General features: G+C 33.0%; 1 protein-coding gene across 9 annotated transcripts in view; it reads right to left on the bottom strand.

Moving 5' to 3' along the window:
- The window catches only part of LOC135848637 (voltage-dependent L-type calcium channel subunit beta-2-like), a 65,472-nt gene that overhangs the window by 3,030 nt on the left and 46,798 nt on the right, over nucleotides 1-15,644 (bottom strand). For 4 of the 9 annotated variants that reach the window (XM_065368583.1, XM_065368586.1, XM_065368585.1 and 1 more), the window contains exons 3-10: nucleotides 14,154-14,270; nucleotides 13,936-14,055; nucleotides 13,619-13,853; nucleotides 8,239-8,476; nucleotides 7,885-8,044; nucleotides 4,756-4,854; nucleotides 4,365-4,665; nucleotides 4,119-4,157 (exon numbers count right to left, since the gene is read on the bottom strand). In XM_065368583.1, the coding sequence (XP_065224655.1) occupies nucleotides 4,119-4,157; nucleotides 4,365-4,665; nucleotides 4,756-4,854; nucleotides 7,885-8,044; nucleotides 8,239-8,476; nucleotides 13,619-13,853; nucleotides 13,936-14,055; nucleotides 14,154-14,270 (1,309 nt within the window). Of the gene's footprint in view, nucleotides 1-3,621; nucleotides 3,768-4,118; nucleotides 4,158-4,364; nucleotides 4,666-4,755; nucleotides 4,855-7,884; nucleotides 8,045-8,238; nucleotides 8,477-13,618; nucleotides 13,854-13,935; nucleotides 14,056-14,153; nucleotides 14,271-15,644 lie in introns of all 9 variants that reach the window. The other 5 variants (XR_010559400.1, XM_065368589.1, XR_010559401.1 and 2 more) reach the window with 5 other exon arrangements.

Raw genomic sequence — 15,644 nt, 5'->3', positions numbered from 1 at the left:
GAAGCTCAGACAGATAATCACGATGGAGAATTTATTTCTGTTTTTTCAAGGGGGAGAGGGAGAAGAGAACTAAAAAAAATCTACTTTTAGCTCTTTTTTGGAGAATGGCATGGGCAGTATTTTGAGAAATTTTTCATACCTCGTCTTCTCGATGAATTTGCCATTTACCCATCCAAACAATAAATTAGGTAATTCAAATCGATCAAACCATGACTTTTTTTTACGAGAAATGAGCCAAATTTACGTTTTTAAAAATTTGTGAAAAATCAAAAAATGAAATTCAGATTTTAAAAATTTCTGCCAGGGGTGTTTTTTTTGAACAGGTACTCTTTCAATTTTTTCTTTGTTGATTGGAATGCTTCTGTTGTGGATCACTTTTTTTTTTCAATATTATCGATCAAGCCAACTCGTGGCCATCGTGGGTAATGAGCTCACGATCTCAACCTTTTTTTATTCCAGCTAATCAATGTAAAAAATACTTTTTCGGGCACCCTGCGATTCTAAATTTTTCAAAAGTTGGTTTACCGAAAACAAATTTCTACGTAAAAATGGTCCAATGTCGAGGACATGGCGTTATTACTTGTTCTATCTTTAGATAATGATGGAGTCTCAAATCAAAGTAGTAGGTGGTAAATCTTTTTAAAATTCCATTTTGTACAGTGTGATTTAAAAATGTGACTGGTCAAAATGATTTTCAATTGAAAACGGAGAGAAAAGTGGTTTAATCGGAGTTTCATTCCTCAAAAAAAAAACAAAAAAAAAACGTAGTCAAGGCCACCTACTGTAAGGTGTCTGTTGACCATCCTGCTTATACTGTGTTGCTCGCTTTTTATCCTTAAATGGCTTACATTATCCGAAAAGTACAGTCTTTGCCTGAATTTTCGAAAAGGTTGTGACCAAAATAAAATCTGATTTTTCACCAAAATTGACAAAATTTTTATTTTATTTCACCTGAAATTGGCTGAGAAGGCCTCCCTCACTCGCCCCCCCCCCAAAAAAAATCCAAACAAGTTATTTTTTGCCAAAAATATTCTGTTTTTTTTGCATTTAGACAAAATCGTCCAAGAAGTCCTGTTTTTTGTCAAAATTACCAAAAAGTTATTTTTCACCAAAATGAATCTGTTTTTTCACATTTAGATGTTTTTTGTCAAAAAAGTTTTTCTTATCTATCTACAAAAATTGTTCAAAAAGTCTTTTTTTTTTGGTTCTTCGTTAACATTGAATTTAAAAATCAAACGTAGGTACTTGATGTTCGAAAGTTTTTTTTTTTTTAGTAGAAACAGATCTGTTTTTTTACACAAATTGTCAATCAACACAACTCATTATTACACGAAATTGAGCATGGGGTCTCGTTTTTTCAATAATTATCAAGAAGACCTGTTTTATTCAAAATTTGCCGAAAGGTTCTAATTTTGTGTATTTATCTATTCAATTCTTTCCCAACAAGATTCTGCCTTTGTTTCTCCAAAAGTCCAAGTTTTGCCAAAATCGGGGGAAAATCCATTTTTTCCAAAAATATAAATTCCATTTTTTTTTTAAATTTTCCAAAATCTCGTTTTTCCTGCCAAAAAAAACTTTTTTTCCTTCAAAATTTTCATAGAAGTCTTGTGCCTATCATTTTGAGTTTTTTTTTCAAAATCGGCCAAAAGTCCAGTTTTCCTCTCCCAAAATTAATCAAAACGTTTCTTTCCTCGTCAAAATTGGACTCAGTTTTGGACAGAATCGCGTAAATTGTGCAAAAATTCCATTCGTGCCAAAATTATCAAAAAAAAAAACCTGTTCTGCTCCAAATTTTTCAAAAGTGCAAGTTCTGTCATAAAAATATTCTGCTATTCTAACCAAAAGTTTTTTTTTGCGAAAATGGCTCCAAAAGTTCTGTTCTTTGCCGCTATTCTATCAAAAATGTAATTGAAGCATACGTTTCCAAAACGCACTAAGTTTTAAAAAAAAATTGATAAGAAATTCATGGTACTAAGTACAATTTGGAAACGTAGAAATGGCCCAAATTGGCTGATTTTCTGATACGTTGTAGCTATAAGACCCTTGGGTATAACATATCAAAAAATCAACCATTTTGGTCCGCAACTTTATGGTAGATAGCCTTGCAACCTCAGTCAGAATCTTTGAAAATGTACTTGGTGCAGTTTGGAAACGTACTTATGCTTCAATTAAAGTCCCCTCTCCAAGGAAAGGTTTAAATCATGGATACGTTTTTTGATTAAGTTGACTTAATACTCGGAATTTCAAATAAGTATGCTGAAAGTGTGAAAAAATATCGGCAGAAAATCTTTTTTGAAGAGTTGGCATAATTTTAGCTACATAATTTAGTTGTTTTTTTAAGAACTTAAATCAGATTTGGTGCTCGAAAGCTCACTTTATTAAGCTTACGAGCAAAAATTTCAATGATTGATAATTGTTTTCAAATTTTTAAAAATATGTGTACCTACTCAACATGATTTCAGGAATTGATTGCAATTATTTTTTCCAAGTACTAATTTGAAAAATCAGGTAAAAGTTCGAAACATTGCAAATGGATCAATCTTTTTCGTTTTTCCAAGTCTTAAAAAGTCTAATGGAATACGTAATATTGAAGAAATTTTATGTTTTTGTTCATCTCACAAAAATTGTCCAAAACTTCAGTTTTACCAGAATTGGTCAAATAGTCAGATCTGTTTTTTCACAGAAATAGAAGTTATTTTTCATTTATTCTCTCCTCTTTTTTTTTAGGTTAGGTAAGTATTTCGTTTCATTGTTGCATGTTTTTTTTCTGTACCTAATGATAATTTTTAATCTCTTTTTCTTCTGTCTACGAAAAATATTAGAATACCTGATTGCATTTTCCTGTTTTTTAATATCGTTCTACTTTGAAGACACCTTCCGCAAGGTGTCCAGCAAGTCGCATTGTTTTTTATCTTGAAATAGGTACGTAAGAGAATAATTGAAGATTGTTTTGAATTATCGATAATGTTTTATGAAAGCTAGTTCAGTATTTTTCAATCCACTTAAAAATTAATTGTTGAGAAATCTTTTTGTGGAACTTCAAAAGATTAGGTAGGGATCTAATCGTTTTTTTGTTTGAGTTTGTGTTTTTTTTTTTTTCATTTGATAGCATCAACAAAATTCAAAATTATTCCTCTTTCGCTCAAAAAAGAATTACTTCATTATAATTAGATTCAAGATGAAATTGCGGATTTGAAGATTGCAAATTTTGGCCCCCACAACACTAATTTGTAATTTCGTTGAGAATCGTTTGATCGTTTGAATTTTATTAAGATACTCTCCAGAGAGCAAATCGTATAATAAAAAAAATCATGATACGAATCAATTTAAAGAAAAAATTAGAAGAACCCTCGCATAAATAAAATAATATGGGGTTTCGTTGCTATATATCAGTACCTATAGTTGAAGTTCGATTCCTCGTAATAACAATGGTTCAATTCAAATCAAAATTCACCTCCTACCTCCCTCTTTCCCTCATCGCTGCTGTGTCAAAGGATGATTAAAGAACTAAGTACAAAAAAAGTTAATTCACAAAACCACTCGTATTAATAACGAAAACACAAGGAGTAGGTAATTTAGGTGGGTATTTTGATGAATATTCAAAATTTTTTTTTTCAATACCTGTTTTTATACCTTTTGGATTGATTAGGCAAGGCTCGCGAATACACTGAGAAGATTATCTCACATATAGGTAAAAGTTGCATTGAAATCCAAATCCGGTATTCGTAATTTTGATTCTCCACGTATTACTCCCTTCATGGCATTAACTGTATGATTTTTTTCACAATAAATTATCATGTTCATGAACATTGTACAAAGGTACTTTATCGTAGGTAATATAAAAATTAGTCCTCTCTCGTCTCCTGTCTTTTTTTTGTTACGAGATTTGAACTAAGAATACCCAGTACCTACTTTACTTATGACTACTAGTTTGAAAAAATTAAACTACGTATTGGAAAAGCATTTTTTGCATAAAAATATACTTATACATAGCGCTAAGGCATATGTACTAAAAAGGTCAGCGAATCATATACGCAGACTCTACTCATTTGTGTATAAAGGAAAAAAAACTTTAAAAAGCCGAAGCCTTTAAATTTGTTGAAGCATACACCTCGTACCTCTTTCAGGGTGACTGAACGGATACCCATGGCGCATTCCTATTTGAAGAGAAAATAAAGCGTGAAAATTGACTCGATACGAGGATTAGGTTGTATGCTATAATGCTTTTGCATACGTAACTAAAGGAGAAGGTTCGACCAAATACATACGAATACGATATGTACATAATTATACATACGACCAAAATAGTGTAATATTTTTATCTTTATTATGATACATAGTAAAATTGTGCACATTTTGTTTACCTGGAGGCGACGTCGAATTATGAGTCATCATGTTGGCGTGAATTTCATCCGAAGGTGATAAATGCGATCGAGCTAAAATTGGTGTTTGCGTAATGATTGGAGCCGAAGGCGGATGAGCAGCCCTCCAGTACGCTTCGAGGTATTCGCCCAAATGCTCGCAGGCTTCTTCTAACTGATTTTCGTCTAAAATCACATCAAACATTTCCGACGGACACGTGCTAAGCTTTTCGGCAGCTACCATTTGTACGTTTAGAAACCTCGATTGTGATTTCCCTCTCGATTTGATTAGTCTTTGGAGTACCTGGGAAAAGCATCGAGTGGATGAGTAATAATGGAGTTGATTCAACTTGAGTACAGGTTGACTGGTTGAATGGAAGGATACCATACATACCTTTGGACTTGAAATTTTCACGTAAACGATTATCGGTGCTAGTGACGTTTTCATTAATTGTGACGGATGATTGACGGTATCGCAGTCCAGAACTACTAACTGTGAACAAAAAACAAACCAGATGGGTTTAAAATTATGTATGAAGTGGATGGAATTTGTGAACATTTTATTGTGTAGTTGTTGAGTAAAATTCTCCTTGAGCAGAACAAATAAAATACATTCTCAATAAAAATTTGCCACAATTACAAGAAACAAAATCAAGATAGATTATTTCTAGAAAGATGAACATTAATAATTTTTCCTATTCTCTAACCTACGCAGAGAACTTCGAAATCTGCTGATGAGATGATCAAAATTTGATTATTAACTTTATACCTATAGGTAGGTACAGCAAAAAGACAAATAAAAAGGGGGAATATATATTGGCACAACAGAAAAAGTGATTCGAACGACAAAATAAGATACTTATTTCAACGAGAATTATTAACTATACGTCTCAGCACAACAAATCAGGTAATACGAACTACAATTCGATTTCACATACCAATGAAAGAAATGTAATCCACGTCCAAATATAATTTTGACCCCCCCCCCCCCCTTCAAAAGAAATTGTTATCCAAAAAAATCCAGAAAAATAACTCCTTTTGTTATTTGAAAAAAAATTGCAAAAACAAACATTATTATAAATTGTTATAAATAAGATGTCTTTGATTTTTTGAAAAAACTCCTTTTTCAGGTTGAATTTTAAAACGTTTTGCTTTCCAAAAAAAATTAATTTCTTGCAGAAATTGCTAAAAATTATGAAAAAGTTGTAGTTTTTGTATTTGCTAAAGTGGTGAAAAAGTTTTGTTATTTTTGGTCAAAATATTCAAAAATTGTCAAAAAATCTTCATTTTTTCCAAAATTACTGAATAAATTTTGCTTCTTACAAAACTGCCAAAAATCTTGCTTTTTTCCAAAAATTGTCATAAGTTTTATATTTTTTGAAAAATTTTCTTTTTTTTGTGAAATTTAAAAAAAAACTAGCCCAAATTGCTAAAAGTTGACAAATATTTGTGCTGTTTCTCCTTTTTTTTTTTTTTTTGTTTTGCTAAAATTATGAACAAGTTTTGTTTTTTTGGTCAACATTTTCAAAACATGTCAAAAAGTCTACAAAACTGCCAAAAAATGGCTATTTTCCAATGTCATAAGTTTTATATTTTTTGAAAAATTTTCCTTTTTTTTGTAAAATTTTCCCAAAAAAAATCATCTTAATTCGCTAAAAATTGACAGCAATTTCTGCTGTTTTTTTTTTTTTTTTTTGCTAAAATTATGAACAAGTTTTGTTTTTTTGGTCAACATTTTCAAAACTTGTCAGAAAGTCTTTATAGCCCAAATCGCTAAATTGAAAGAAATTTCTACTGTTTTTTCTTTCTTTTTTTTTTTTTGCTAAAATTATGAACAAGTTTTGTTTTTTTGGTCAACATTTTCAAAACGTGTCAAAAAGTCTACAAAACTGCCAAAAAAACTTGCTATTTTCCAAAAATGTCGTAAGTTTTATATTTTTTGAAAAATTTTCCTTTTTTTTGTAAAATTCTCCCAAAAAATTATCTTATTTCGCTAAAAATTGACAGAAATTTCTGCTGTTTTTTTTTTCGTTTTTGCTAAAATTATGAACAAGTTTTGCTTCTTTAGTCAAAATTTCCAAAAATTGTTTCAAAGTCTTTATTTTTTCCAAAATTACTGAATTTTTGCTTTTTACAAAAATTGCTACAAGTTTTCTATTTTTTGTGAAATTCCAAAAAAAAAGCCCAAATCGTTAAAAATTGATAGAAATTTCTTCTGTTATTATTTTTTTTTTTTGCTGAAATTGTGAGCAAGTTTTACTTTTTTGGTCAAAACCACCAAACACATTTCGCTTTTCATCAAAACTATCAAAAAATTTCGTTTTTTGGTCAAAATAACAATCAAAAAATCTTAATTTTCATTCATTAAAACTGCCCAAAAGTGAGTTTAAGAAAACTCTTGTATCATTTTTATGTAAACCTCTTCCCTTTTTGATTCTAATGTTTCAATCCCATTTCATTTGAAAAATCAAGAATACTTGATTTCCTTTTCACAAATCGATTGAAAATATTTTGCTCAACTTTTGCAGTCTTACAATCAAATTTTGATACTTTTTCAGCGACTTCGAAGGCTCCAGATAGTCGGTTTAGCTGGAGACTCCAGGACGCTTGAAAAATATTTTCAATCGATTCAAGAGGGTGAAATTAGGTTACGACTTGGCTCCCTGTTTCCAGCTAAAAATTCACGAAAAAAAAAACAAAGAACGAATTCAGCCGCAGGAAATTGAATTTCCTTTGGGGGAGAAAAAACGATTAGAAAGGTAAATAAAAATAATTTCATTCTCAGACTTCTAAATCTGAAATCATTTCAGTATAGGTAATTATTTATTTTTCAGCATTTGAAACGTCTTGTAAAAGTGCAAGTAAGTATGACCTGCTTGATTTAAAAAAAAAAAAACAAAAAAAAACGAATTTTTTATATCTTTTTATTTGTTATTTGAACTCTTGAAAAATGGGAATCAGAAATTTAGAATCAATGTTGAATAATTTGATTAAACCCTTTTGAAAATATCACATTTACGTGATTGAAAAATGTACGTAGGTATTTATTTTTGTGTTGAGAGCTGTCAAGGGTTACTGAAACACGTACTTTATAAGACTTATAAGGGTGATTATCAAAATATGAAAATATGTTGACAATGAATTTTGTCTAAAAAAGTTTTTTTGCATTTCCCCATTCGAATATATATTTTTTTCGTTATTTCGCATCGCCCATGACTTTGAATTGATATTATGCAAATTGAGAGAATTATTAACCAACACTGAGCACGTGTACCTATGCGTGGAATGTATTCCCCTTAAATAGGTCAAAGCGACTACCCTCGGTGTGGTTATTCTAGGCATGTGAAATGGGCAAATACTTGGTTGCTTTTTCATACACACAACCGTGATACCTTCTTCGGTCTTGTACCCTTTTCAGACTACATAGCTACCTATGGATTGTATTGTTTTGCGGTGAACTTGGCTAATGTTATGGGTTACACAGGTTACACTAAGTATAAGGTAGGTATAGTAGGTTGGGTACCTGTAATGTTCTCGCTAGTTCGAATATTCTCTCGATTTCATTTTGTACTTCGACAGCCGAATTTACTTTGGTTCTTTCGAGTAATGGACGTTTAGAAGGGTTGTTTAGGAATGATCTTTTGGCTTGTGAGACGTCAGCTGTTACTCTGGTTATGATTATTCTGAAAAAATACACAATGTTTAGATGAAGTTTTAAACAAAAATGAACCAGGTAATCTAAATTATTAAGAAATGTCTAAATTTATTCGAAATTTTTTCTACCCAATGAAAATTTATACTAATTTGAAATGATTTATAAAATTATCTAGCTGGGGTATTTTTCAAAATTATGAAAATTGATTTTAAAAAAACTCACCTTCCTTCGAATCTACGTTTTAAAAAATCAAATAAAGCTTTCTGCATCATATCGGTGACTTCGTATCCTTTGAGCGAGGGACCAACTAAAACTACGGGACGCATCGACGGTACCACATCATAAGGCGCTGCTGATTCTTGTTTTTTAAAAAAAGGTTTCCGTTTTTCTTTGGAAGGCGGTGTTAGATTTGTTCTCGATTTGCCTCCTCCTGTACCGCCTGACAGTTCTTCTTCTTCGACTGTTGCAGAGTCAAATTGAAATTATTACGTGATGATCACAAGAATACGAGAAATCTAAATCTATACCTATAGTTAGTAATTGAATAAGCAATAAGCGACATTTTGCCTAGAAGCTGAGTTGATTTAAAGCGATGACGATGAGTCAAAGTGTCAAGGGTCTGTTTAGTGATCATGAATGATTCTATAGAGATTTCTCCCAACTATTGTGAAGTGATTGATGATTTTCTAACTAATGAATGTGATTTCTAGTTGATTGATTCATATAGGGTGGAATTTTTAAAATTCAGATCCAAATACATATTTCTGAGCTGGCAGTCTTGAGTACAAATTTGAAAGGGAGTAAAATCAGAATACGAAGCAAGTTTTTACTCGATGGAAAAAGCTTTCAAATCGACAAATCAGAATCTCAAAGACTTAAGCCCTCTCCTTCCACCACTTTGAACCAATTTTGAAAAAAAATGAACATCACGTGACATATTGTTTGTTATGTTTTCGATGGCGCTGATTTCGAATTTCAACATTTCTGTGATACGAGCCCCCTTAAGTCCAACCATATTTTCTCCAAAGTTTGAAAAAAAATTGAAAAATTTTTGCAACCGGTTTGCTTGGTTTTCAGATGTGCTGTTTTTGAATTTTTACTTATTTTTTCGATATAAGTCCCCCAACTCCCACAATAGGTCCTTTAATTTTCAAAAAATTGAATAATTCGTGTGACCTAGGGCTTGCTGGATTTTAGAGATGCTGTTTTCGAATTTGAACATACTTTTTTGATACAAGTGCTGTCTCTAAGTTACACAATAAGCCTTCAAATTTTGAAATAATTGAAAATTTTGTGCGACGCCAACGTTTATTTTATTTGGTTTTCAGAGATGAATTTCAACTTACTTTTTTGGTATAAGCATCCTGAGCCATACGATAAGCCCCAATTTTTAAAAAAAATATGAAAAATTCGTGTGAATTAGTTTTTTTTTTGGGGGGGGGGGGGGGGGGTTTCAGAGGTGTTATTTTTTAAAATGTATGCTCTTTTACAAATTAGGCCAAGAGTTGCAAATATATTGAGTAAGTATCAAAAATTACTCGTTGAAATATTTTTGGATTTAAATAATATTTCTGCAAAAATATTTATTGGGCTAGGTACAATTTTTTGTGAAGAGGGAGGGGGTGGTTTGTTCATGTTTTTGATTTAGAAAAAGGTTTTTGAACACAATAGCTGAGGTTTTCAGGTCAATTTAGAAATGAGTTAGGTTTACCCAGGGGGATGAAATTTGTTCCGGATCATTTTGAGGTAATTTCAGAATTGTAGAATGTACTCGTATTTTTCACACATTTTCACTTTGCATTTTGAGTACGTGGTTTCTATTTTTTTTAGACATAAAAGAGTTCTTGTTCCTATTGAATTTTACTTCTGTCTCTCTCAAAAACACATCAGTGATTTAAAAGCTTTTCCATTCGAGGTTCAATATATTATAATTTACATCAAGTTTTGAAAATTTTGGTCGTTTTTTTTTGAAGACTTCGCAGCATTGACTCGGATTTTCAATATGAGAATGAGAATCATTATTTCCTCATTAATTTCCAAAATTAGGAAGTCCCAGTTTTTCATTAATTTCGAAACAAGTGGCTAAATCTACAAATAAATGAAGAAAGGCGTAAAATTTCCGACGAAGAAAAACATTCAATTCCCAAGTATTACGCGAGTTTTACGCGGTGGTATTTGAAAACCGATTATTCGACTGGGTAATTTATTTTCTAATTGGTAAAAGATTACATTCCGCACGTTGGCACAGCAGTAAAATTGTTATATTTTTACGCTGGAGTGCGCACGAGCTTTTTTGCCGAATCCGAGTAAGTAGGTAAATACGAGTAAACACGAGTAAACACGTATCGACTGATTCGCAAAAAACATTCGACTTCCGTTTCTTTATTATCGTATCTCGCGTTCGAGGAACATGTAGTATTTATCGTCAAATTTAGGGCGTAGATTTTCATTTATTCAGTGAACATATTTTCTAGACACGGTTAAAATTTGAAAGAACCTTTCAGGATATAAGATAATGAAATCTACACATTATTCAATTTTGACAAAACTCATCCTAAATGTTAGTTTTGATGTAAATCATCTCGAAATTTTTTTCTGAGTCCAACTCCCCCCAACCACAGAAGTGAGCCTATACGTGATCTGAATTCAAAATTCTCGTTCGTCAGGAGAGGCCCCGGGGGGGGGGGGGTAGTCCAAAAATGTTGAAACCTTTCATAGAGAATGGTCACAAGGTAGGTGCGTATGTGGAATTTTTTTCAAAAAACTTTCATACTGAGAGAAAGGGGTTCGGGGAGGGGGTGAAATTTTCAAAAATTCGTAGGAAAAAACAAGGAGGGGACTAGGGTGGTCCTTAACTACATGGTAAAAAAAATGTGTGATTTTTCCCGCTCCCACCACCTAAAGGTGTGACTTCTGGTGAGAAAATAATTCCCTATTTTTTATGTTTTCCATTTTCGAAAAATTTGGGCTGCGGTGGGCCCGTCAATTTTCAAAAATTTGAAAAAAACTTAATTCAAAGAGGTCGCTTCTGAGTATAATAGACTCTCATGACGATTTTAGCCCCCTCCCGTGAAAACCAAGCTGACCTCCCCCCCCCCAGAATAGCTGAAATTCATATATTATGTGGGATGTCCTAAAATTAGTTTTTTTCAGTCTTCCCTCCTCCCAACCCACAAAGTGGTGTTCTTTGGTGAGAAAATAATTCCCTATTTTTTATTTTTTTCATTTTCGAAAAATTCGAGCTGCGGTGGGTTCCTCAATTTTCAAAAATTTGAAAAAAATCTAAGTAGGTAATTCAAAGAAAAATGTTCAAAATTTCAAAATTTCGAGTTCCATCATCTGTAAAAGGTCCCTTTTTAGTAAAATAGACTCTCATGACGATTTTAGCCCCTCCCATGAAAACCAATTTGTCAGCTTGGTTTTCATGGGAGGGGGCTAAAATCGTCATGAGAGTCCATTTTACTCAAAGTGGACCTTTTAGAGATGATGGAAAGCAAAATTTCAAAAAAATTTCTTTGAATTACGTTTTTTTCAAATTTTTAAAAAGTTGAGGGGCCCACCGCAGCCCGAATTTTTCAAAAATGAAAAAAATAAAAAATAGGGATTTTTTTTCTCACCAGAGGTTACCACTTTAGGGAGTGGGAGCGGAAAAAATCCCAACTTCAAAAATAAGGACCACCCTAAAGAGGACAGTTTGCAAATTTTTTTCAGAAATTTAGTTACACCCTAAGGTTTAACATATGCACTTTGTCGAGCTCAAAAATCGGTGCAACATGCTCAAAAAATCGATTTCTTGTAAAAAACATGATTTTGTCACTTTTTTCTGTGATTGGACTTTCAACATCAAGATTTTTGGGAAAAACAAGATTTCAAGCAAAGTACCTCAGTATACGTAAAACTACACGAAAATTACAATTTTCCATTTTTGAGCCTCAAACGCTGGTAAAAAAAAAAAAATTGTTCAGATGAAAAGCTCCCTCCTCCCGAAATTTCATGCTCATCCTCTAGAGCCATCCAAGCTAATCACTTTGAATTTAAAAAAAAAATGATACTGGACCAAAGTTTAAGGACTTTGGAATTTGTAATTCAGTCAAGCATCAACCGATTATTCGACAAAAAGAAGTGTTAAATGTGACCCCCTTCTCCTTCGGGAAAATAGCACAGGAGGTGCCTCCGGGTCTAAATTTATAGCTTTGGGCCTGTACTATTAGAAAATTGGCATTAAAACATCAATTGACCAACATTTCGTTGTGAATACCTACACGAAAAAAACCATAAAATTCATAAAACATGAACGTCCAAAAAACTGCATTTTTGGGGTATAAAAAAATACAAAATTTTCCGTTGGAAAATCTCAAATTTGAGGGACCTTCAAAAACGACTTGATAACGAAATTTTTCACAAGAGGGGCTAGTGCTTCTTTGACCCCTCCCCCACTCGACCCCTTCCAATGAGGTTTAGCGAATGTCCCCCCTGCTTGAAAATTTTGTTTTGGGGTCCTTGTGCATCGAGCAAAATTTCATGCTTCTATCACAAAATGCAATTCAATTGCTTTTTGTTACTGAACTATTCATTTTTACCTGGGTTTGAGGCTCGAAATGGAAAATTGTAATTTTTGTGAATTTTTACGTACTTTACTTGAAATTTAAAGTACAAATACAACGAAACAAAAATGACAAAAAACACAGTTTTTTTTTGCAAGAAATTGATTTTTTTGAACATTTTGCACCAATTTTTGTGCTTCACAATTCCGCAAAAAATATATTTTATACCTTAGAGTGTATCCAATTTTCTGAAAAAGTTTCGCAGAGGGTCCCCTCCTCGTTTTTTTATACGAATTTTAAAATTTTTCAACCCCTCGCCCCTCCCAAATATAATTTTTTTGGAAAAACATTCCACATACGCACCTACCAAATGACTATTTTCTATAAAAGGTTTCAAACTTTTTGGACCACCTACTCCGGAGAACGAGAATTTTGAATTTTGAGCACGTGTAGGCACATTTCTTGGGTTGGCTGTTGGTTTGAGATGGTTTACAATTACATTTTTTTTCAAAATTAATTTATATAAATTTTCATAAATAAAATGTCATTCAATAATTTTAAATATTTTTTTTTCCTATTAGAATATAATTATTTTATGAACAAAAATTTCTTTTTTATAATGAAAGGAGGGGGGGGGGAAATCGACTCAAAATGTTTTTAGGGGTGGCTTACATCAAAACTAATATTTTGGATGAGTTTCGTGAAAATTGGAGAAAGTGCAGATTCAACAATCTTATCCTAAAAGACTCTTTGAATAAGCTACGTATGTTTTCAAAATGCAAATTTTAGTCTCGAAAATCGATTCATCAGGGGAGGGGGGGGGGTCAGGTCAAAAAATGGAATAAAGTTCACGCCGTAGACGAAGCGATACGTGTAGGTGCGATTGCAGTCGCGACGTTGGCGATTAATGTTTATAACGCGCGATAATAGAAGACTGTAGAATTTGGAAATATTCCAGAAATGCTCAGCTGTGCGCGCGATATCGAGCGAAATATTATAACAGAGAAATGAGTAGAGTAAAAGAATGAACATGATGCAAGGGTTTGCGTTCAACATACCAGGAGAAGGCGGGGAAGAGCCACTCGAATTGGCGCTTTTTGCTGGTGTCAGCATGTCAGACGCTAGTGCGCCTAAATTACCGGATAATGCTGGTTTGGTCATGTATAGTTTTGTGTTTCGCACTTGAGTCTGTTGCAGTCTTAAGTTTTCGAGTTTTAAAGGTGACGGAATGAAGCCTACGTCGCATCCTTCCTTCACCAAACGCCCGATCCACCAGTTATTATCGTATTTTTCCTGTACAATGATCAAGATTTTAGTAATCGGTAGGATGAAAATTGGGAGATTAAAAAATTCAAGAGAGAAGAAATAAGGTTACTTTTATGTGTAAGTATTCCCTCACGTTGAAGGATACCGCGAAACCATGAACTGGTGAATCGTCGTCCACTGCGGCATCGTAGGCCACGTTCGTTCTCACAGCAAAAGCTACTGGTTTTTCCTGAAGAAAAAAATCGAGTCAATTATGTACGAAAAATAAACGACAAGGGCGCCATAAAGGGGAAGAAAGTGGAAATTGAACATTATAGAGTCACTTACTCTTGCTTTCTCCAGTTGAGCGAGAGCCTGGCCTTCTTTTTCGCGCCGAAGCGCTTCTTTTTCCTCGTCAAGCGACAGGTCCGAAGATGGATTTGAGAAATTGGAATCAGCTGAATTCTGTGAAAATACATTGTCTCGTTATTTATATAATATCATACTACAACACGTTGACGAAAAATTATGCACCTATTATAATATATAAAATAATAGAGATGCTACGTCATACTGTAGAATAGGTAAATTCGCAGCAAATGACTAATGAACGTGACTCTTTCAAGGAATAGTGCAATCATCGTGTAAAATAATGCGTACGAATTTCGAAGTAGCTAAATTAAAAACCAACGAGTAAGTTTTCAATCTAGGTCGAATTTTAACATCCGTGTAATGACCTATTCGCGTTTCATTTTAATCCACCCTACCAAAGGCTACCAGAACCCCTTCTTCCAAGGTGTGAGGAGAGAGTTTATTGATGGATGGTGTTATTCGAAATGCATCCGAAATAACGCCGAGTACGTTTCGAAATCCATTAATCGTCGCGAATAAATAATTTCCCGATCGTAAATCTTGTCAATGAAAAAATATCTGCGGAAGGAGAGAAATATTCGCGTTTCAAAATGAATGCAGTTTCATTAACATACGTAAAATTAGAGTGCAAATTACGAGCTAGGAGATGATCGAAATCTGCCAGTGAGTGGGTGTTTGTAGCTTGCAGAGTAGATTTATCGACCGAAGTGTAAAAATAACCCGATGATTAGACTGTTTGGAATGGAGTGGTTTACATGATCCAGTTGAGCTACCACGACGAGACTTTCTGATTTTGATTGAAAAAAAGTGCTCATGGTGTTGAGAGAATTGGGGAAAATATTTTTTGCTGCAGAAAAAATAGTATTTAGTTAACGAGGAAGTGAAAAATGCATCCTCACGAGTCTAAAAAATTGATTTTTTTCGTGACCAGTAAGAGGAAGTAAGGTATCGTTTTGCTTACTTTATTTAAAAGAAATTTCCGACGACTAGAATACATTTTTTTTTCAAAATTGCTAAAGATCTTAATTTTTGAAGTATTTTTTTCGAAGGATGCAAATTGAGCTGAAACACACTTGCGATCAGTAGAGCTATAGGTATTACATATACCTACTACTCAACAGCTCCATCTTGGTTGATTGATGATGGAATTTATAAAGAATACATAGGTATTTCAATATTTCTAACGCTAAAATTCACATGAAATGAAACAAACTCGAGAATAATTCGTTAAAAAATCAAAAGTAGGTAGGTATCGTGTTTTTTTTGCCAAAAATTGACAGAATATCCCAATTTTTTTGCAAAAGTATCTCGGTTTTTCTACGAAAGTTGCTGAAAAAGTCGTATCAAAATAAAAATTTGCAAAAAGTCCAGCTGTTTACTGAAATTGTCAACATGATAAAATGATCGCTATTCAGCGAAATTGCACAAAATCTCACTTTGTTCCTCTAGAGTATAGTTTATTCGTTT

This window comes from Planococcus citri, chromosome 5 (assembly GCF_950023065.1).
Source record: "Planococcus citri chromosome 5, ihPlaCitr1.1, whole genome shotgun sequence".
Lineage (NCBI taxonomy): Eukaryota > Metazoa > Arthropoda > Insecta > Hemiptera > Pseudococcidae > Planococcus > Planococcus citri.
The sequence above is the reverse complement of the archived record's forward strand: the minus strand, read 5'-3'. Positions and strand labels throughout refer to the sequence as shown.